Genomic DNA, 22,303 nt, shown 5'->3' with positions numbered 1-22,303 from the left:
CAAGCCACTGATCTACATAGCTCTCTCTCCATCTATCATCTCTGCCTTTCTTAGTAAGATCACACACTATCCTTAGTATGCTAGCTTTTCTGCTTCCAAGTTTACCTACAACAGCTTCAGCCACAAAAAAAGATGGGCTTTCTTTTCCTCAGCCCAATTTCAATTCTCCATCTGGGCCAGCTTGAGTCATATTCTGTGTACAGCCATCACAGGTAACACAGCAGCCAGAAACATGACACTATCAATGTGGGTTTCTGGCTGAGGAGTCATTACAAACTGAGAAAAAGCTAGAAAAGTAGACGAATGTGAAGGACCTTGTAGGTCTTGAAGTGGGGGATAAGGATATGTTGTTTTGCAAGAGACAGACAGCCATTTCACTAAATGACATGAAGAATACAAAAAGCAAATCTGAAGACAGGGACGAATATAATATTTGGATATATGAACAAGTTTAATTACCTGCTATACCATCCAGATAGAAATATGTGACAAATAGATGGAAACAAGGTTCATAAACTTAGGACACAGACAGGCATTTTTAGACCACGTTAGGTTTAGACATTCTCCAGACTGAACTATTTTTTAACATTTAAAATAAAACTTTTTTATCCAACAAAACAATGTATTAAAATTGACTTTCAGAAATGCCCAGATTATTTTTTAAACATGATTTAATTTTTTTTTTACGTTTCTTTAAATGTCAAGTTATCTTTGGAAAATTTATCCAAAATAAATTGATTAAAATAACCAAAATAAATTGCTCTAAATGGATATTCATCAAGATACCTTTCTCTAAGCCCTTATGTTTCTACCTTCCCTTTAAATTGAATGTATGAAGTATCTTTTAAGTGGGAATTCTCAAAAATATTCTGGAGAAAAAATTATGAATTAAACACCCATAAATTCTTCTTCATTTCTGTTATAGTGTAGCAATTTATCATCTAACCCACAGTGGTCTATCAACTGAGTCAGGCTGAGTTTCTTGTTCTCCTCGCACAGAGCCGACTGCAACTCGTAAAGCAATAGCTGGCTACAGCTTCTCCATTTCCGTATTAACAACTGCAACTGAGACAGGTCGTTCTGAAATAGGAAAAAAATAAAATAAATAAAGATATGTCAATAGCTAGATACTTCAACATTTTAACGTACTTTTTTAACATACTTAATGAAAGTTGTTAAATTAGTCGACTGAGTAGGTTTAAGGGGTAATATACTTGGTCAGGATTGGGACTTCTAACTCAAGCAAAAGTAGGATGGTTTTAAGTAGAATGGTTACAATGTCAACTCAGGTTGAGTTCCATTTTGCTTGGTCCAAGCTCTAGACCATCCTTACTTACCCTCAGGGACAAATCAAATCATGAAGTAGGACAAAACTATGTAGAGAAGCAACAATATAGGTTAACAAAACAAAACCTTTATTACAGCTGTACTTTAAAAAAAAATGAAAATATTCAACTTAATATAAATATAAATTAAAACCCAAGTAGTTATATTTAGTAAAACCCTAAAAATTCAAGACCGCAAATAAGACACACTATCCTACCACTTACTCCACATTGCCGGGAAGGAGGAGGAACTACGTACGTACCTATGAGTGATCCAGGTAAGTAAAGGTTATCTTCTTCCAAGTGCCCAACTTCTATGGAATTCAACCTATCTGGGCTGAAGTCTAAAATCTAATTTATATTTGTTGTTTTTAGCAAACAAAATACCTGGAGCATTTTAACAATTTGGAAGAACACAAGATTATTACTAAAAATATTTTTTATTGTACTCTGTGGCCCAATTTTAGCTTTTATAATCATTCACTGGCAGCTGTCACTTCTGTTGCCGTTGTACTTGCATCTATCTTTTGGTACTAATACTTCCTACAGGCTGGAAACTAGAGAGAAAAGCTTCTACTATGTATTAAATGAGAGCTGGCAATTTTTAGAGTTGCACCTGGTGTTGAGAGACCTACTCTCCTCTAAATCTATGACTAACATTTGGGTTACAGTTGTGGGAAGCCAGGTTTCTGGATATTTGGCTTACTGCTCATTGTGCTAAAATAAACTTATTTTCTCTTTGAAATTACTTATCATTTATCTAAAAATTAAAACAAAAAAGAAATGGTTCTGAAATTATTCTCACCTTTGATCTATACATTTTAACCAGTTTTAGCCTCCGAAGAAGGTCTTCTTTCTCCTCAATCTGCTTCACCAATTTTGCTCTTTCTTCACTTAATCCTTGTTTGGGAAGATCCTCATTCACAAAGCCACTTTGGAGATCACTTCGTGACTCAGTGTCAAGTGATTGAGATTCACTTGCACTGATATTTTTGAAGGTATTTTTCAAATATGTACTTTCTTCAAATTCATTGTCTGTGTGTTTAAAATTTTCCTGAAATTCCAAACAGTTTTCTTCTGTTGAAGATGCTGGTTTCTTGGAAAAAGTCTGATCATTCCCTTCATTCTCTACTTTAAGACGTTTTACCACACTATCACAGGAATTAAATGAAGATCTTGTTTTCCTTAATCGTTCTCTAAGTGTTGCACTCATAGGCTGGAAAAAAGCACAAAACCTTAATCAAGAGAAACATTCTCGTATAAGTAAATCAACTAGAAATAAATACCTTACAATAGGAGACACCACTAGATGGCTTTATATCTCCATATATCTAACCATCACAAAATGTCTTTAATTCCTGCAAGCCCCATTAATTTCATTCTTTTCATTTTAGCAAAGTCAGCACCCTTCTAAAATAGTGTTGAGACACTTATCCCGTTCTTCACAAACATTTGTTCAGCAACTAGCACGTGCCTGACACTAATGAGTGCTTCTTAAGGAAAAGACCTAGATCCTGCCGCCAAAGACCTTCAGAATACTGCAGATTCAAACTTCCTCAGTTTGGAATTTTGTAATAACCTGATCTGAAACTAAATGAAAATAACTGATTCAAGATGAAAATCGGGGGGTGGGGGGGCAGGGAGTCAAACCCATTAGCTAAGAATAAAAACCTGAAATTGTTTAATAGTTACTAAAATACCTACTTCTTGATCTACACATTATGTAAATTAACAACCTCCAGTAGAATTAAACCCACTACTGGCCCAATGCCTAGAAATAATGATTAGCTCCACTCAGAGAAGTAAGATACTCGTACTTGTTTTCTTGAACTACTTGTACAGGGAGAGGGTGCATTGGCACAGTCCCGTGGAGTGCTAGGTGAAATCACAGCCGAGTAGGATGGGCTTTCCATCTTGAAAATGAAATCTTGGTTTACCTCTAAAAAAAAAAAAAACAAAAACCAGAACGTAAATAAAATTAACCCACACCTTTATATACTCAGTTTTTGTAAAAGAACTTATTGTTGTACATATAACAGCCGCAAGTAGGCCAGCAACTATTTCACTTAGTTGTGATTCTTTCTTAGGCTTTCTACAGTTTTCCATTTACCTTCCTGAATAAGACTACTAGTTTTTTTCGGGGCAAATTAACAAGCATCTCGTGTAAACACTCTCCATCTTCAAATCTGCCGTGTGGGGGCTGGGGAGAACAACCACCTTGGAATTCTTCAGGAATTCTTTAATTTCTTACACCACCTTTACCATGAAAGGAAATAGAACTGAAATCTTGACTCGGAAAACATAATCAACCAGGTCACACTACCTTAAACCCTAAAAAACTCTGTGACCAGAAACCATGCCTGAGGAACAGCAACACAAACGCAGATAAATACACGTCTGTGTCAAGTAGCAATTAAACCCTGAAAGGGAGTTGGCCTAAGTTTGTTTCCTCAAACAAAGGCATCAATTTTACTGGGGGCTGGGGACAGGGAGGAGTTTCTTCCTTCCTCCCACCACAGCAGAAAACCCACACTAACCCTGGAAAGATCTCAGGTCAGAGGATGGGTTGAGGAGGGGTTGAGAGGTCCCCTGACCGCAGAAAGGGAGTTCTACTCGACTCCACAACCGACGCCCAAGCAGACCCGCTCTGAAACATTCGCTGCTGCCGGCACGCCACCTCCCTTCGCCTTCCCCAAGAGGAGAAAATGCGCGCCGCCGCGGCCGCAGCCTGTCCCGTCCCAGGGGCGGGGCCTCACGGGAGGCGGAAGAGACGCGCGATTGGCCAGATTGACCGACGCGTTCAGTTTTGCGCGGTCTAGCGTCCAAGAAGGGTGGGACTGCAGGCGTGCGCGCGCGCGGCCACGAGCGCCCGTGAAGGGGTGGTGACTGAGCTGGGCCTCGCGGAGCCGACAGAGGCGCGTGATTGGCCGGGTCGGAGGACGCTCGCAGCTCTGCTCCGCCCAACGCCAAAGAGCTGTGGCCTTGTGCGCGCGTGGCCGTGAGCCTCCGCAGGCGTCGGGGGTGGGCCCGGCTGAGCTTGGGAAGACTGACGGCTTCCGAGCGGGGCGGGAGGGGGCCCGTGCTTCTTTCCCGGGCGTCCTGTCCCTCCTCTTTCCTGGCCTCGCCTTCTTTTCCAGCTTCCTGGTTTTTTGGTGTTGTGAAGTACGTCTGAGCGTCCCCCCGACACCGCCCGCCCATTTTCCTGCTTCTCGATGGTGTCCGCCCTCGCTCACCACAGCAATGGTCCTTCCTCAGACGGGGCGGGAGGAAAAGCCGCAGAGCCGGCTGTGGGTTAAATTCAAGGCTGTAAGCCCTCCTGAGGCAGAGACCACAAAAGAGCAGCGCTGGGTGGTTACGCGGCCGGTTGAGAACCAAACATGTTAGAAATCTCTCCAAGAGGCCCGGCGGATGCAGTCGAGCTAATTTCCAGCCTTTGCTGCCGCCAACGGCGGTTCTGTCATAGGTTTTCTACTGAAAACCTCAATTTTTAAATTCTTTAGCTTGGCTTCCAGTCTGGTCAAATCTGTGAGAATGTAGCCCCTTTGGGCTATGCGGGAAGCAAACCAATCACTAAGTAAGTTTGTGTTGGTCCAGAATTCAGATGTTTTGAGGCAGGGATGGCCCTTGCTGAACACTGGGCAGCGCATTCCTCTAAAATAACCCTCAGGGGCGCCTGGGTGGCTGGGGTTGGTTAAGCATCCGGCTTTGGCTCAGGTCATGATTTCCCAGTTCGTGAGTTCGAGCCGCGTGTCCGGCTGTCAGCGTTTCCAATCTCTCTCTCAAGATAAATAAAAAATTAAAATAACCTTCCTGCAGGTGCCTGCCTGGCTCAGTGGGAAGAGCGCGGGACTCTCGGGACTCTTGATCTCGGGCTGGTGAGTTTGAGCCCCACGTTGGGCACAAAGGTTACTATTAAAAAATAAAACATTAAAAAAATAACCCTCACTTCCTGGTGGTGGTGTTCTGTTGCTGTGCAACAGCAAAGTTAAATAAATTGGGTGGAGCACTGGGTTTGGGGAAAGACAATTAGTAATTTCTGAGTCACATGGGAGTTGGGAACTTTTAAGGAGCTAGTGTTTTCAACCCTAATGAACGGCCATTGTGAATGTTGACACTGTCTCTCTTTACAAATGTCTCATAATGGCTTACAAGTAGCCAGGACCCCAAGGAATTAACTGAGTCCTAAGCGGTTAAATATAGAACCTGAAGACAACCCAGTGCAGTGATTAAGGATATAAACCTTGGAGGCAAATTGCCTAGGTTCAACTCCTGAGATTGTTTTATATGCTTGGTAAGGTAGTTGTCTCTGTGCCTTGGCTTCCTTATCTGTAAAATAGGCACAATAGCACCGCCCTCCTAGGGACTGGAGAATTAAATGAGAATTCATGACAGGGGAAGCACTCACTAGTTGTGATTTTATATATGCAACTGTAGTCACCATTCCCTCATATAAAGGTATGTGTCATAGGGGCGCCTGGGTGGCTCATTCGGTGAAGTGTCAGACTCTTGGTTTCTCACCCGGTTCATGAGTCCAGGCCCCAGATCAGGCTCTTGGCCGACAGCAGACTGCCTGCTTTTGAGTCTCTCTCTCTCTCTCTGTCTCTCTCTCTCCCTCCCTCCCTCCCTCCCTCCGTCGCTCTGTGCCCCTCCCCCACTCATTTTCTCTCGCTCTCACTCTCTTTCAAAATAAATACACTTAAAGGTATGCATCACATAATTCTTTCACCCTTTCACTTATCGCCCCCAAAAGGCCAGATTTATTTTATTTTATTTTATTTTTTTAATTTTTTTTTAACGTTTATTTATTTTTGAGGCAGAGAGCGACAGAGCATGAACGGGGGAGGGTCAGAGAGAGAGGGAAACACAGAATCTGAAACAGGCTCCCGGCTCTGAGCTGTCAGCACAGAGCCTGACGCGGGGCTTGAACTCACGGACCGGGAGATCATGACCTGAGCCGAAGTCAGACCTTAACCAACTGAGCCACCCAGGCGCCCCAAGGCCAGATTTTTTTTGAAGATGCTGTCATCTATAAGATCCTACGTAATTTAAGCCAAAAATAGCAGAAAATGTGGTGCCTCCGTATATAATTAATAATACATATTCCACTTCTTCTAAATTTTTCAAAAACTATGTAAATTAACCTCAAGGAAGTTACAAAATGAAAGGGAGAACTCATGATTTTCTGATACAGGTGTTATTCACCTCACCAAGCCACAGGTCTGTCTGTACATTTATTTCTCTCTTTACTCATCCATTGGCATCAGTTACACTGAAAAAAGCAGAATGATTTGTCCTGACACCAGAAGCACAATGCAGACTCTGCATATTCTTTATACCTTGGGGCATAAGGTTGGGTTGTTTTTATGATTCTCTAAAATCAGCTGCTCCAAAATCCTTTTATCATGACAGCCTAAGCTCAGAGCTGCGTTTTTCCTGGCTGCATAAAGGAAAACAACACCTTGCCTTGCAAATGTTCTGACTTGCTTATTATGTGAACTGGTATATTAAATGGGATTGTTTTGGCCAGATTTTCAAAGAACTTCAGAATAAGTGCTCAGGAAAACCTGTATTTCAGAAATGCGCATTTGTTGACCTACATCTCTGACTTCCATGTACTGTTAGAACTGAACGATCTTCCCAGGGTTAAGTTTGGTATTTTACTTAACTCTCGTGACATTCCCAAATAGAAACATACCTTCCATTTTCAACTTTGTGTAGAGGGTCTGGAATATAGCCCCTCATAGTTTTCATTATACCTTTACATAAGGCCTAGCAAACACTTCCGTGTCTTTAGGAGCCCGAAATCTATTGGCTCCTAAGGGGTTTGTTGTTTGTGACACAGGACATTGTATGTTACTTGAAACTTTTCAGGCTGGGAAAAATACAGCCCTAGAGAGCCAGAAGGCAAGGACTCCTGCCTGACTCTGCCATAGAGAATAATTTGAACAATAGAATTCAATGATAATAGTAATTAATACTAACCTAAGGCAGTATGTTTCTCTGTGTTTTTAAATTTCTCCAATACCCAAGGCTACTGTTAGCTACTTTGTTATTCACCAGGGAGTGGTAAAATGCTCCTTCCAGTTCTTGTCTGTGATTATTGTCAGTGGGATGATGACATAGGCCTAAAAATCTTTATGAGGGTTTTTTATTCATTTTTTAATAGCAAGAAAAAAATAGTCTCCCTTTCTCCATATAAACACACACGCACACACACGTACACACACATACACACACACGTTTAAGCCACAATTTAAAATTTCATTTTCTGGATTTATTTTTTAAATTCTTGGCTGTAGCATTATTTTAAAAATCTTAACAGGGTGACCTAAATTCCATTCCACTGACTTTTGTGTATTAACACAATTTTTTATATCATGCAGATATAGCTAGTGTCCATAGATATTTTTTTAACAATGAAAAATATACATTTTTAAAACCAGGATTAAAATCCATTTGGGTGAGATATTGTGTAAAATCCACACGATTAAATTGATTTATATTGTGTATTAGGGCAGGTTAAACAAAATTTAATATACATTTGTAACACTCAGATAAAGTCTACTAAATTCTCTTAACTAGCTTTCAGTATTTCTTCTGACATTTGTATATAAGTAGAAAATCTTCAAAAACTCTCCTGTATGTTTCTCTTGCCATGAATTTGATTCTCATAGATTTATCCATGGTAAAGATGTGTTTTAGTGCTCTGTTATCTTACAGATTTCCCTTTGCGTAACTGACAAACTATTTCTATTTCTTTTCTCTATTACTGAAAGATCTCATATGGAATTCTATAATATGTAATTGATGGACTTTTTAAAAAAAAATTTTTAACGTTCATTTATTTTGAGAGAGAGACAGAGTGTGATCAGGGGAGGGGCAGAGAGAGAGGGAGACAGAATCTGAAGCAGGTTCCAGGCTCTGAGCTGTCAGCACAGAGCCCAACGTGGGGCTCAAACTCACGAACCATGAGATCGTGACCTGAGCCGAAGTTGCGTGCTTAACCAACTGAGCCACCCAGGTGCCCCAAACCGATTTTTTTTTTCACCCTCAAGATGAAAGAGCCCTTGACTTAGCTAGCTATTAGGCATGCCTGAGAGGTTGCCTTACTGAGTAGGATGGCTACTTAGAGCAGGAAAATATGGGGAGGGGCAGTACCATTAGTGTGATAAAAACTTGTCCACTGCAAGACTAGAAAACTCATCTGGTAACTAATATTGAGGGTAGGATACTGAACAAGAACCTTACAGAGCTCCTTTCACCTGAAGTTCCTGTCTTATTTTATTAGATCTGGCATTTTGTCAAGTTCGTTAGAGACTAAAGAAGCAAAAGTGTCTGTGATTCACTGTTGTTACTGGGGTGTGTTCTCTTGGAGAAGAATAGAGTGATTCAGGTTAGATTAATAATGGTGAGGAAGGGGGTAGATAGTGTGTGGGTGGGAGGGTCGTGGCAGAGGAGTTAAGACTGTGGAAAGGTAATGGTAATAAAAGTATAGCTAAAGGCCACATTTTTTTCTCAGATCCTTTATTAACTCAAATGTTACTGCTGCATTCATTTCGAGGAAAGAAGGCATTAGATGTCAGCAAATCCTTAAGCAACAGAACATGTCTTATAATCATCCTTAACTACCTGAAGTTTGAGAGATAACAACTCCCAAGATAATTTCACAGTATTGAAATCTGTTTGAAGTGCTGGCAAAGAAGTCAATGCATTTTGCTATCCTTGCTTCTCGTTACTGTTTCAGTCTTTTTATATTAAAAGCTTTTATATTAAAAGCTTTCTTCTTGATGATATTTTTTAGATGGAGAAGCAAGACTGTCTAATTGTACCAGGAAAATAAGGAGTTAAGAGATCATTCTACCATGTTCTAGGATGCTATTGATTTTTTTTTTCATCTGCTCTTCTAACCCCTTGGCAAACTTTGATGATAGATATAGTAGTAGAGAAAATCTGTGAGTCAGCCTACAACCAGAAATGTTCTGGTCCAATTCATGATCTGAAAGCTAGTTTGAAACTTCATCCCTTTCCCACCATTCCCAAAGGCTACATAAAATGCCTTAGATTTTCATCATGGGCCTTATGAGCAGTACCAAACTCATTGAACGCAGAGCACCTGGCACAGAGTTCTAAATCCCCAGGGAGGATCCACTGGAAAGACATTATCAAAGATGGGGGAGGTGGCTTGAGCAAAGGCAACTCTTCCTTGATTCTCTCTCTTCCACCTCCAAGACATCCTCATGCCCATGTCCCCCACGCCATACCTAACTTGTCAGTGACCTCAGCATTACCCAGATCTCCACTCTGTCACACCTCTGTGGCCACCAAAAAATAATGCGTGAAACTTGATGATGATGCTGGTGACCCTCACCTGGCAAATGGTACCACCATTTTTTAATAGTGAAAATATGTGTTTCCCATGAATAGGATCTTGGAAAAGAAGCATCAAATATAGCTACATTAATCCTGACCTGATCCTCCAAGACTCCACCCATCTATTTAAACTTCATTAACCCAAAATTAAGACAATAGTTTTCCTTCAACAATGAGCACCTTTAACTCAAACTCTTGCCAAACCTCCCACCTCCCCAAGTTTTCCCCTTATGTGCCACTCTAGTTACTACTATCACAGCTTTCAAGTACCTACATCATCTCAGTTATTTTTCCCTTTTCAATGTAAGTGACTGGCTCTGAGTCAAATTATCCTTTTCTTAGAGCCATTTACAAACTTTTCCTTTATCTTTTTTTTTTTTTAATCAAGAGAATGTTACTCAACTGTTTTCCAGTAGTCCATAGTACATGGAAATGATGGCTTAGTTTGCACTGTTTACCCTCTTCCTTACACTGTGTTATAACTTGTGAATCTATGCCTTTCTGTGAGTGCTGGATATTGAAAACTCAACCTCTATGTTACCAAAGGTCTACTGTGAGTAGAATTCATACCAAATACACAGATAACACTGACCAGCAGACACGGTCTTCTTAGACTTTTGAAAGCCTGTCATTTGGCAGATAGCATATCATGATACCAAAGAACACAGGTTTGGGTTTTGGAAAGCAGGCAACTAATCACGTCCACATTTGTTAAGCAAATTCCTATGAGACTATGAATTATAAGCTGCCCGTAGGATTTTTAAAAACAAAAAAGCATTACTATAGGTTGCCATTTTCTGAAATGCTTTCCTAGCGTAACTCTGGGCCGTTGAAATAGGGCATTTTAAACCTGCACATACAAGTTTAAGATTTTTGTAAAACTGCCAAATCTTTAATATAACAATAATTAACATAAAGCTTGTGCAATTAAGCTGCCCCAAAAGGAATGAGTTTGAATCTTTGGCAAGATGTTCCTCTTTTTTAAAAAGCAGCTTTACCAGTACATATTATCTTCACTCAGAGCTGTTTCCCTTAGTTTTGTAGGTATGTGAAGCTGACTTTGTTTCATGCCAATAAGTGTCTATAGGGATAACAGTTTATTTTCAGTCACTATTTTTCGGAATGAATCAATCCTAACCAAACCAATTTTATCCCCCAATATAATCTGCTATGAATATTTTCATTTTTATAGTTTGAAAGAATCAGACTTGCTGATCCCCTTAACCTAAAGAGAATTCTTCTGTGCTGAAAATGTGATTAAGCTCCCAAAAGAAACTCTATGAAGAGCATTCATTTCAGAAAAAGAAATCCACAGATATCAAACAGTAGATGTGGTAGGCCCGTACCTGAAGTGACTTGATTTTAAGGAGTGAAAATGGCATATTATTACAGATTTGAAAGACTACATCTTAGGATTATGGGAAGTAATGGGAGTACAAATCTTCCTCTACTTAAAATGGAGTTATATTCTGATAAACTCATTGTAAAGTGAAAATATCGTTCAGTTGAAAATACATTTAATACACCTAACCTACTGAACATGCTAGCAGCCTAGCCTATTTTAAATGTGCCAAAACACTTACATTAGCTTACAGTTGGGCAAGATCATCTATTTCATAAGTATTGGATATCTCGTCTAATGTATTGAATACTGTACTGAATGAAAGGGAAAAACAGAATGGTTGTATGGGTACAGAATGGTCTTAAGTGTGTGGGTTGTTTCCCCTCGTGATCACATGGCTGACCGGGAGCTGTGGCTGCCTGCTGCTGCTTAGCATCAGGAGAGAGTAGGGATCACAATTCAAAATTCAAAGTACAGTTTCTATTGAATGCATATTACTTTTGCACCATCATAAAGTTGAGAAATCTTAAGTTGAACCATCCTAAGTCTGTACTTACAAAGCTAAAACTGAACATTTGCATACTAATTACAGCTCTGAAGGCAAACCTTATAAACCCATCAATAACTGCTCAAGCTAAGATTATAGGAAGCTTTCCCCAGTCACTATGTTCATAACTGAACTCGTGGTCAAGAGTTCAAAATTCAGTGCCAGGAATTCTGTAGGAGAAGAAAGAATGAGAGGGGAAAGGAGGAAGGGAGACATCTTTACTATATGTTTCTTGCTTTTAAGGAGAACAAAACCTGAGTTTTAAAACACTATTTTTTATAACATTACTGATTACTAGGCTTATGTATGCCATACTACAAGTTATTTTGCAGATTTAACCTGGGTTTTGAGGTCCACATAGCTCCAACACCACGAAAACTGGGCACACTAGTGAGGCTATATTCTGAGAAAATCATGATTTCTTCCTTAATGAGAAATGCGTACCTCACGTTCTTTAAGACCTTTGATACAATTGAATAAAAAGGATTATAGAAGTTCAAGACTCCATGATTAATGAAGATGTAAACATGCGTTATAGATATACCTACACTTTCTTACGATGGGTGCAATATCATAATAACAGGTTAGACCTGAGTATATCTTATAAATTAGATAAGCTGCATTTTATAGAAGGTAAAATTTTAACTGAATAAGGCTGTAAAGCCACAGACCTAACTTCATTTGTCTTTAGCATGCCAAACCTTCTCTTTGTTGAATTTTGTTGTTGTGTGCAGTGAATTGGGGATGAGATGGGCTGTGGTCACAAATTGGGAAGGTGAGGTTTCTTCAACATGGCATAATCATGGGTTGTCAGTTCAAATTGGAGAAAATGGGAAAGTCATTTGGGATTTTTGTGTGAATACAAGTTTCGGTAAGTACAATGATATACATTGACATTTACAATGGTTTTTCTCAGATTCATTCATCCTGCTGGAAACATGACGCAGCAGGAGATTCCATACAAATGGAATCAGAGCAGCAGAGTTCTTTACGGACCCCGCTACTAACAACGTACTATGTGACTTTGGCAGATTCAGTGAAATCTTAGGGTTTCAGTTTTCTCATCTATGAATTGTAGAGAGAAGAGTGATCTTTTCTAGCTCTGAGTTTTTCTAATTACAGTTTGGGCACATTTTGGTTCGCCTGAGATTACCAGTTTCGACCATTACTTAGTTCATAGACAGTTAAAGTTACATGTAGAATTCCCTGTAGAAACAACCATTAATATGGCGCTATGGAAGATGTGCTAGGTGCTAAAGATAGAAAAGTAAATACATTTTTTTTAGGAGTTAACAAAGAAAATTGGACATATCAGTATTTATCACATAGATTCAATCAGTATGAGCCCTGGGAAAATTTGTTACATGGAGGATTCTTTTTCTTCAATGACCTTTCCTTCCTCTCAGCAGCCTTCCCATGTCATTAAAATTCCAGTCTCCCAAGCCCTGCACTTCAGGCTAGCTCCCCCTACCTGCCACTTGCCACCACAGGACACACTCCTGGTTACTCTGCTTTTACTGTCATCTTCTGGAATTCATGCCCTTACTTTTATTAATGTTTGATGCTTACCAGAGGTGCTCAATAAATATGTTTTGAGTGGATAAATTTAATGATAAATGATTAATCAGTAGCTCAAAAGGTGAAAATCCCAAACAAAATAAAAAAAGAGAGTTATAGTGTGGCAATCTAATAGAGTAAGGGATGGGGATGGGAGAATATTAACAGCAGGCAGAACTGTCACTGTGCCCTTTAAATTACTGATGGGGGCTGGTTACCAGAAAGACCAAGCCATGATTAGAAGCTTGGAATTCTCAGGCACCTCCCTCTCCCCCAACGACTTCTCTTGAGGGGAGAGGGGCTAAAAGCTGAATTAATAATTGATCATGTCTATGTGAGGAAGCCTCCATAAAATCCCAACAGTATTGGGTTCGAAGAGCTTCCAGGTTGGTGAACACATCCACGTACCAGGAGGGTGATATACCCCAGTTCTACAGGGACAGAAGCTCCTGTGCTCAGGACCCTCCCAGACCTCACCCAATGCATCTCTTAGTCTGGCTGTTCATCTGCATCCCTTATCATGTCCTTTAATAAACTGGTAAACACAAGTAAGTGTTTCCCTGAGTTCTGAGAGCTGCTATAGCAAATAATTGAATCCAAGGGGTAGGAGGTCACAGGAACCTCTACTTTGTAGCCAAGTTGGACAGAGGTTTGGGTAACCTGGGAACCTACAACTTATGACTGGCATCTGTAGTAGGAAACAGTCTCATGAAATTGAGCCTTTCACTTGTGAGATCTGATGCTATTTCCAGGCAGATGGTGTCAGAATTGAGTTAAATTGTAGGACCCAGCTGGTGACACAGAGAATTGCTTAGTGTGGGAAACAAAACCTTGCATTTGGTGACCAGAGGTGTCAGAAGTGTTGCAAGCACAGTAAAGGAGACGCACAGGAGGCAAGATTGCATTTTTTTAACATCCATATTATCCAGCAATTCCACTTCTTGGTATATACCCCAAAGAATTGAAAGCAGAGACTCAAACAGATATTTATATACCAGCATATTTATATACCAACATTACTCATTACAACCAAAAGGTGGAAACAACCCAAACATCTATCAGCAGATGAATGGATAAGCAAAATGTGGTTTCCGCATACAAATGCAATACTATCCAACCTTAAAATACAATGCTAAAGAAATAAGCCAGGCAAAATCGGTCACAACTTCCCAGCTTCATCCTCAACCACTTTGCAGCACACACCCTGCACACAGGCCTTCTCTAATCATGTACTTGCAGTTGCCAAAACAGACCAGACTCCTCATCATCTTGCTTGGTCTTTCTGCCTGGAAGACACAGGCACAACATGTGCATGTGCATGTGCATCCGTACAAATACACTTTGAGCAGCCTAATTCCTCCTCCCACCTCAAGACTAGAATCAAGGGTCAAAATCCCCAGCCTCTCTCACTTCCTTCCCAGTGGCCCATGTTCTTTTATTCCCCTCCCCATCCTCACCTTCTAGCTGGTTAATTGCCCTTCCTTTTTCACGGCACCCTGTAGCTGTGAAATAATACATATTTTTACCATTAGTTATTTGATCTCTGTATCCCCGGCACCTGCATAAGACTGAGCAGATTTTTGGGGTTCAATTGGGAGATAAAGTGCTAAGGGCACAGGGAAAGTGCTAAGGGAATTCTGAGAAGGTTGAGTCAAGGAAGGCTTCATAGGGGGAAAAATGGTATTCGAGCTATATTTCATCTTCTTTACAAAAATCCTTAAAGAATCTTCCTTCTTGCTTTTCAGTCAACATTTTTTTTTACAACTAATTCTATAAAATACATTCTATAAGTATATAAACCTGATTACAGTGTACAGATAACACCTTGAGTAATAGAGTGATAGATTTATGATTGAGAAATTTTTTTGTTCTGTTTTGTTGTTTTTTGACAGGGGGGAGGAGGAGAGGGAGAGAGAAAGAATCTTAAGCAGGCTCCACGCCCAGTACAGAGCCTGATTCCGGGCTCTATCTCAGGACCATAAGATCATGACTGGAGCCAAAATCAAGAGTTGGATGCTTAACCAACTAAGGCATCCTAGCACCCCCAACTGAGTAGTTTTTAAACACCTTATTGACAGACTTAAAAAATGGGTTATTATTTTCTACTCGTTGCTGTATATTGGGTTATAAAAAACTAATCACAGTGTAGCGGTTAAAAGAATAGACAGTGGGGGCGCTGAGTGGCTTATTCAGTTAAGCATCCAATTTTGGTTCAAGTCACATCTCCCAGTTTGTGAGTTACAGCCCTGCTTTGGGTGCGCTCGAGCCCCATTTCCGGTGAGTGCGAGCCCCCTGTGAGGTAAGCCCCACTTCTCTCTCTCTTTCTCTCTCTGCCCCTCACTCACTTGTGCCCTCTCTTTCTCACACACACACACACACCAAAAAAAAAAAAAAAAAAAGAGGAAGAGGAGGAAGAGGAAGAAGAGGAAGGAGAGGGAGAGGAAGGAGAGGAAGGAGGAGGAAGGAGGAGGAAGAGGAGGAGAAGAGGAGACATTGGAGTCAGATATACCTGGATTTAAATCTCAACTCTGCCCTTATAAACTGATAGCAATGATAATCTCACCAAAAGTGTTTCTTTATATATCGAATGGGGTAATAATATCTACTCTATTAAATATGATGATACAGGTAAAGTTTAATATGGAACTTGCCAGATAGTAACTCTCTACATAATGGTGATGAAGGTGGTGGCACTGGTGGTAAATACCTTAAAGCTGAGGATGGAGAAAAGTGGCAGGGAGGTACAAGATTGCTGCTTGATCATAGAACTTTTCTCATCTCTCATTTAGACAAGTTTTTTCAGATTGTTCTCCAGTAAAACAGTGGTGTCCTATGAGCTGGTTCAAGGTGTTTTACAGGTAAGATCAAAATTAGGGTGATCTTTTCTAAATTTGCAGAAAAAAAAATAAAATAAGAAATAAGATGTTTCCAATTATAATTTTTTTCTGTATACACTTCTTAAAACTTTTGTGTCTGCTAATGGATAACAGATAACAAATGAATAGGTAGCAAATGAATATTAAGAAGAAACATCAGTAAACTGATTTAAGTTTATTCAACATTCACCAAATACTTGTTTTATAAAAGGTTTTTTTGTTTTTTTTGCGGGGGGGAGGGGGGAAGACTTTGGTCGTTTGTTAGTATTATAGCTCTTAGTTCGTATGACAAAATGAAATATGGCTTTATTTCATTCTGTTCCACAAAGAGCACCATGTCATCCGCATGCTTGACCACTTACAGAAGCACGTGGTCTGCTATTACCAGCATCCCATTGTCTGCAGCGTTAGTGTCCTGGGTTTTAAGGCACCCTTAAGACTTTACTGAAATATCCTTGGAGAACCTCACTGTTCATCTCCTAACCCCCTCTTATATTAGAGGAACACTGCCTTACAAATACAGAATTTTTAAAAAGCTGAAATCTTGGTTGCTGCATATTTCTGTTACTTGTGGCACATGCTATGAATGGATCAGTACTTCTGTATCTCCTAGAGTCACTCTATACGAAGATGCCCTAAAGAGTGAGTGAGAAGAAATGGGAAACAGAGGAAACATGTCCTGCTTTATCCCATGCTGTATGCTAGTCATCCCCAAGAAGAGAGAACCATGCTGTTCAGAGCTAATGATTGAACAAGGTGGCTGCTCAAACTTTGGGAAACACGAATGACTACATCTTGACTCATCTTTCCTGTCAGAAATCCTGAGGCTCAGAGTAACTTATCGATTGTTTGTTTTTGATAAGTAGGTAAGTCTAGCACATTTCTGCGTGTTGACTGGCATGACCAGTTTCTAAGGACTTGAGGAACCCAATCTGCTATATAGCTTTGGGCAGTCCTCATCATATGGTGTGGCTCAGTGTTACTTTATGTTTACTCTGTTAAGTCTCCCATGTTAATTCAGAGGCATGGAAGAAAAGAGTTTGGAAATTTCATTATCTAGACCTAAGTAGAATGGTGTAAAGAACATGGCAAGAACTCTGAGACCCAAGTCTGTGCTTCTCCGGATACTTCAAACTGCTGAAGGCCTGGATGAACACTTATGTTTGAGTCAATTTCACTTTTGCAAGTAATGCTTCACATTTAAGGACCATCACCATAAAAAATTTCATTATTTATATTTTTATTAATTGCTTATCTCAAGTGCCGACTTTATTGCTGTGAAGTGAATCTAAAAACCCTAATAAAAATTGGGAATAGTGATCTCTCTTCCTAAGGCTTCTGTATCCAGACCACAGTTGGATATATAGGAAAAGTTTAATGGTTGGCCTTTAGCCAACTAAATTTCTCAGTAATTTTAGAACCCTCTTGGAAGAATTTCCTGGAAAACTCTTATTGTAGGTATCTGAGCCATGATATTGCTAAATAGGCCACAAACATAGCCTTTAGTCCACAAAATCACAATATACTCTATCAACTTTGAGCTTAAGGAATTAGAATCTTACTATTTTTTTATTCCTATACAAAGAAATCAAATGAGGAAGGGTATAAGAAGAACAACCAAAATGGGTTTACTACAGGAGTACAGTGCTGTTTTAGCACTTGATAATCAACACAGTTCACCATATTGGCCCTCCCAAAAAATTATATGCCCATCTAAATAGAGGGTTGGAGTGCCTGGGTGGCTCAGTTGGTTAAGCTTCCAACTCTTGATTTTGGCTCAGGCCATGATCTCACAGTTGTGGGATCAAACCCTGTGCACTGGGTGTGGAGCCTGTGTAAGACCCTGTCTCTACCTTTCTTTCTGCCCCTCCCCTGCTCATGCACGCTATCTCTCTCTCTCTCTCTCTCTCTCTCTCTCTCTCTCTCTCACACACACACACACACACACACACACACACAAAGTACATGGTTAATAAAAAGCATTTGATAAAGTTCAACATTAATTCAGGCTAAATAAAAGCAAATATTTAACAACTTATTTAATAAAGTATTTAATTTAAAAACTATGATAAATATAATGGTGAAATGTTGAAAACTTTTCCTTTAAAATTGAGAATAGCAAGGATGCTCACTCTTATCACTTATATTCATTGTACTGAATGATAATGTAATTCTTATTACAAAGTATAAGGCAAAAAAAATATAGGACTGGAAAGGAAAAAACCAAACTCACTATTTGCAGATGATATGATTAACTATACAGAAAACCCAAAAGAATCTACAAATAAATTATTCTAAATAATATGAGAATATAGTGAGATGAAATACTACACTTAAAGTAGTAAAACAATCTATTAAACTTTTAATAGAAAATGAAATTTTAAAAAAACTTTTTCTAATAGCATCAAAAACATTAATACGTATGAAAGACATAAAACCTCTACACAAAGGGGCTCCTGGGTGGCTCAGTCAGTTAACTGTCTGACTTCGGCTCAGGTCATGATCCCACAGTTCATGGGGTTAAGCCCCGCGTCAGGCTCTGTGCTGACAGCTCAGAGCCTGGACTCTGCTTTGGATTCTGTGTCTCCCTCTTGCTCTGCTCCTCCCCCACTCATGCTCTGTCTCTGTCTCTCTCTCAAAAGTAAATAAACATTAAAAAAAAAAAAAACCTCTACACAAAAAACTATAAAATGTATAGAGTATAAAATTAAGGGACATATAAACTCTGTTTATAAAACATATAAGCATATAAACTGTAAACGTTAAAACATATCAACTGTATGTTTATAAAGAACATAACCTATAAAATACATACAACTATACCACATTATTGTAAGAAATCATAGACCTAAATAAATGGAGGCATAGACAAGGCTCCTGAATTGGAAGACTACATTTTAAAGATGTTGATTTCCCTCAAATTGGTATATGGATTTTGTGCAATTTCAGTTTTTAAAAATTCTAGTTTGTATGAACATTTAAAAATGTATATATGTGTGTGTTTGGCAGGCTGATTCTGAAATTTAAATGAAAATGTAAAGGCCCAAGAACAGCCAAGAAGCATTGAAAAAAGAAAAAGAAGAATGACTTGTTCTCCTAGTTATCTTGATTTATAGGCAGTGTCGAATTGGAGCAAGGAGAGATGAATAACAGGGAAATAGAGTCCAAAAAAATATGGATGTAGAAGAGACTTGATCTATGATAAAGACAGCACTAAAGAGAAATGGTAGGAAGAATGATCTTTTTAAGTAAAGAGTACTAGGTCAACTGGATAGCCATGTGGGAAAAAACTAAATTTGACCCCTAACTCATACCATTCACAAAAATCAGTTCCAAATGTGAAAGGTTCAAAAATAACAATTTAGGAGACTTACAAGAGAGGATATCTTTATGACCTTGGGAAATAGAAAGGTTTCTTATATAAGAGATAAAACACACTGATCATTAAGGAAAAAATTAAGTGTTCAGTTTATAAAAAAAAAATTTAAGACTGAAACAGATGCCACAGATTGGGAGAAGTTATTTCCAAAATATATAACTGATAATATCAAGGAAATTAATACGAAAAAGACAAACAATCCCCATTTAGAAACACCCACCTGGGTGGCTCAGTCAGTTAAGCATCTGACTTGATTTCAGCTCAAAGCTGTGGGATCAAACCCCCATGTCTGACTCTGTCCTGAGTGTGCAACCTGCTTAAGATTCTCTCCCTCTCTCTCTTCCTCTGTCTCTCCCCCAACTTGTGCACACATGTGCATACGTGCACGCATGATGTGCACACGTGCGCTCCCTCTCTCTCCCAAAAAATAAATAAAATAATTAAATAAAAACGGCCATGAAACTTGAACAGGCTCTTCACCAAAGGGTATATCCAAATGGCCAATAAATACACAAAAAGGTAGGAAACCTCATTAGTAATCAGGGAAATTAAAAATAAAGCCACAATAAGATACTACAGTAGACCCACCAAAATAGCAAAACTGAAAAAGCCTGACAATAGCAAGTGTTTGTGTGGATCTAGAACAGCTGAAGCTCTTACACACTGCTAGTGGGAGTGTAAACTCCTGGGGAATATCTGGAATTAGGTACTAAAGTTAAAAGTGAACATACCCTATCACCCAGTAAACACGTTCCTAGGTGTAGATCCAGCAGGAATTTTGTGCACATGTTCACCAAAAGCATGTATAAGAATATCTGTAGCAGCATTTTTCAGGATAGTCAAAGTCTGAAGCATTTTAAATGTCAGTATATAAATAACATGTAATATATTCATACAACAGAAAGCTGCACAGCAATAAAAATGAATTACACATGACAATGTGGATGGATCTCATAAACATAGTGTTGAGCAAAAGAAGTTATACACAAAAGATACATATCAAATAATTCCATTTTAATTTCAAAAATAGACAAAATTAATTTGTGGTACTACAAGTTCCTGAAAAGTAGACTTGCTGAGGGCTGGCAATGAATGTTCTATTTGTTGCCCTAGATGGTGTATATTTACTTTGTGATTGTTCATTAAGCTTCTATATTTATAATTTGTGTACCTTTCTGTATGCGTGTTATTTTTTTAAAGCCATGAAAACAAAAGACAAGCAGCCCATGAATCAATTGCTTTCCCTTCATGTTCCAAGATTTACTTCTTTCTTGAATTCAGAAGTTTTAAGGTAGCAACAGGCATTTCTACATAGAAGCTACATTATACATACTTATTGAATTAAAAAATTATTTACTAATACTTTATTTTTTAGAACACTTTTCGGTTTACAGAAAGTACGGAGTTCCCATACATGTCCTCACCTTCTCTCCTGACCAACCACAGTTTTTCTATTATTAGCATCTTACATCATTAGTGTGATATCTTTGTTATAATTGTGAGCCAATATTGATACATTATCATTAACTAAAATCCATACTTTACATTAGGGCTCATTCTTTGTGATGTGCATTATATGGGTTTGGACGAATATGTAAAGACATGTATCCACCAATACAGTAGAATTTAGTTTACATTGGTATTTAGTTTAATTAGCTTGATACAGTTTCTATAATGATTATTCTTTCCCATTGCTGATTGATTTTTGTCTTCTTTATAACTATAGCTATTTCCCACGGAGGATGTAAGTTTCTTTTTATGTCATTAGCCATGGGTTTAAGTTAAGTAACATCAAGTTAAGGATTTATGGCCAAGTACTGGGCAAAAGAAGTTGCTTCCTAGGCCTGAAATTTCAGAGATAGCCTACCTTGCATTTGTCTTTGGCAGTTAGAAGATATGTCAATATTCCAGTGAAATATTCTATTATAATGTTTCAGGGAGGACTTTCTTGGGCCAACCACCTTCAGCCCCCACACTGAAGATCTCTGAGTCATGCTGTGAATCATCACAAGACTCAAGACAGGATGTGCAAGTTCTTACTCCTGGCACAGTCATCTCAAAAGGCTTGGTATACCTTAATATGTGAATATTGACCATATTCAGCCTGAAGACGGTCTGGACAGCAGATTTTTCCTCCACTCCTCCCCCCATTCCTCAGGGAAGCACCTCAGAAATGACTAACATCATGACAGGAAAGGTAGATAACTGTTATCACCTGCCTTAGCTTACAAAGAAGCACGTAGTAGTGGTTTCTTATAAGTACTCAGGACTAACGGAGAAAATCTAATGACTGTACTTTGGTCATAGAGTGAACTTTGTTGGATGTGTAATCATGAGCACTGGATTAGAGATAAACCCACTTTTTAGTCGTTGAAAAGAACAACATACTGGGAGCGTTGGTTATATATTAGAATAAGAGAAAGCAGATATATTTGGATATGTTCAAAAAGACCAACATGTCATATTAACACAATTCATAAATAGAACTAATGAAATCCAAAGTCAAGAGTAACATCAGAGGCAGCTCAAAGTTGTCATGAGGCAAGATGAGCTTACCAACATTTAAACCAGGTTATATAAAAAATAAAACCATTGTTTTTTTCCTCCCTTTTTTATTGTTTCAAGTTTTTATTTAAATTACAGCATACAACATAATATGTTGGTTAACATACAGCATAATATTAGTTTCAGGAGTAGGATGTAGTGATTCATCACTACATACAATATCCAGTGCTCATCACAAGTGCCCTCCTTAATACCCATCACCCATTTGACCCAACTGCCCCCCACCTTCCCTCCAGCAACCCTCAGTTTGTTCGCTATAGTTAAGAGTCTCTTTTATGGTTTGCTTCTCCCCACCAACCATGTTCATCTGTTTTGTTTCTTAAATTCCACATATGAGCGAAA

At 39.0% G+C, this 22,303-nt stretch overlaps 1 protein-coding gene and 1 long non-coding RNA gene across 2 annotated transcripts; one reads left to right on the top strand and one right to left on the bottom strand.

Annotated features, from left to right (window-relative positions):
• Window positions 1-430: 430 nt before the first annotated feature.
• SFR1 (SWI5 dependent homologous recombination repair protein 1) lies at window positions 431-4,051 on the bottom strand. Its single transcript, XM_049645714.1, has 4 exons — window positions 3,863-4,051; window positions 3,143-3,264; window positions 2,131-2,541; window positions 431-1,080 (listed from the first exon to the last, which is right to left on the bottom strand). Exons 2-4 carry the CDS (start codon window positions 3,236-3,238, stop codon window positions 889-891), a joined length of 699 nt encoding a protein of 232 aa, XP_049501671.1. The 5' UTR covers window positions 3,239-3,264; window positions 3,863-4,051; the 3' UTR covers window positions 431-888.
• A 258-nt stretch (window positions 4,052-4,309) lies between these two features.
• LOC125932946 (uncharacterized) lies at window positions 4,310-22,303 on the top strand. The gene is made up of 5 exons (XR_007460800.1): window positions 4,310-4,487; window positions 5,142-5,200; window positions 15,931-15,999; window positions 16,631-16,883; window positions 21,334-22,303. It is a non-coding gene; the product is annotated as an uncharacterized LOC125932946 (long non-coding RNA).

The sequence above is a fragment of the Panthera uncia genome, chromosome D2, assembly GCF_023721935.1.
Source record: "Panthera uncia isolate 11264 chromosome D2, Puncia_PCG_1.0, whole genome shotgun sequence".
NCBI lineage: Eukaryota > Metazoa > Chordata > Mammalia > Carnivora > Felidae > Panthera > Panthera uncia.
This window is presented reverse-complemented; position numbering and strand designations above follow the sequence as displayed.

What these genes read in the sequence shown, in the direction of transcription:
- SFR1 (XM_049645714.1), bottom strand. Translation starts at nt 3,238, where the DNA reads ATGGAAAGCCCATCCTACTCGGCTGTGATTTCACCTAGCACTCCACGG. An exon ending in CAAGTAGTTCAAGAAAACAA is followed by an intron (nt 2,542 to 3,142) that starts GTACGAGTATCT and finishes GCTTTTTTCCAG; the next exon opens with CCTATGAGTGCAACACTTAG. An exon ending in TTAAAATGTATAGATCAAAG is followed by an intron (nt 1,081 to 2,130) that starts GTGAGAATAATT and finishes TTCCTATTTCAG; the next exon opens with AACGACCTGTCTCAGTTGCA.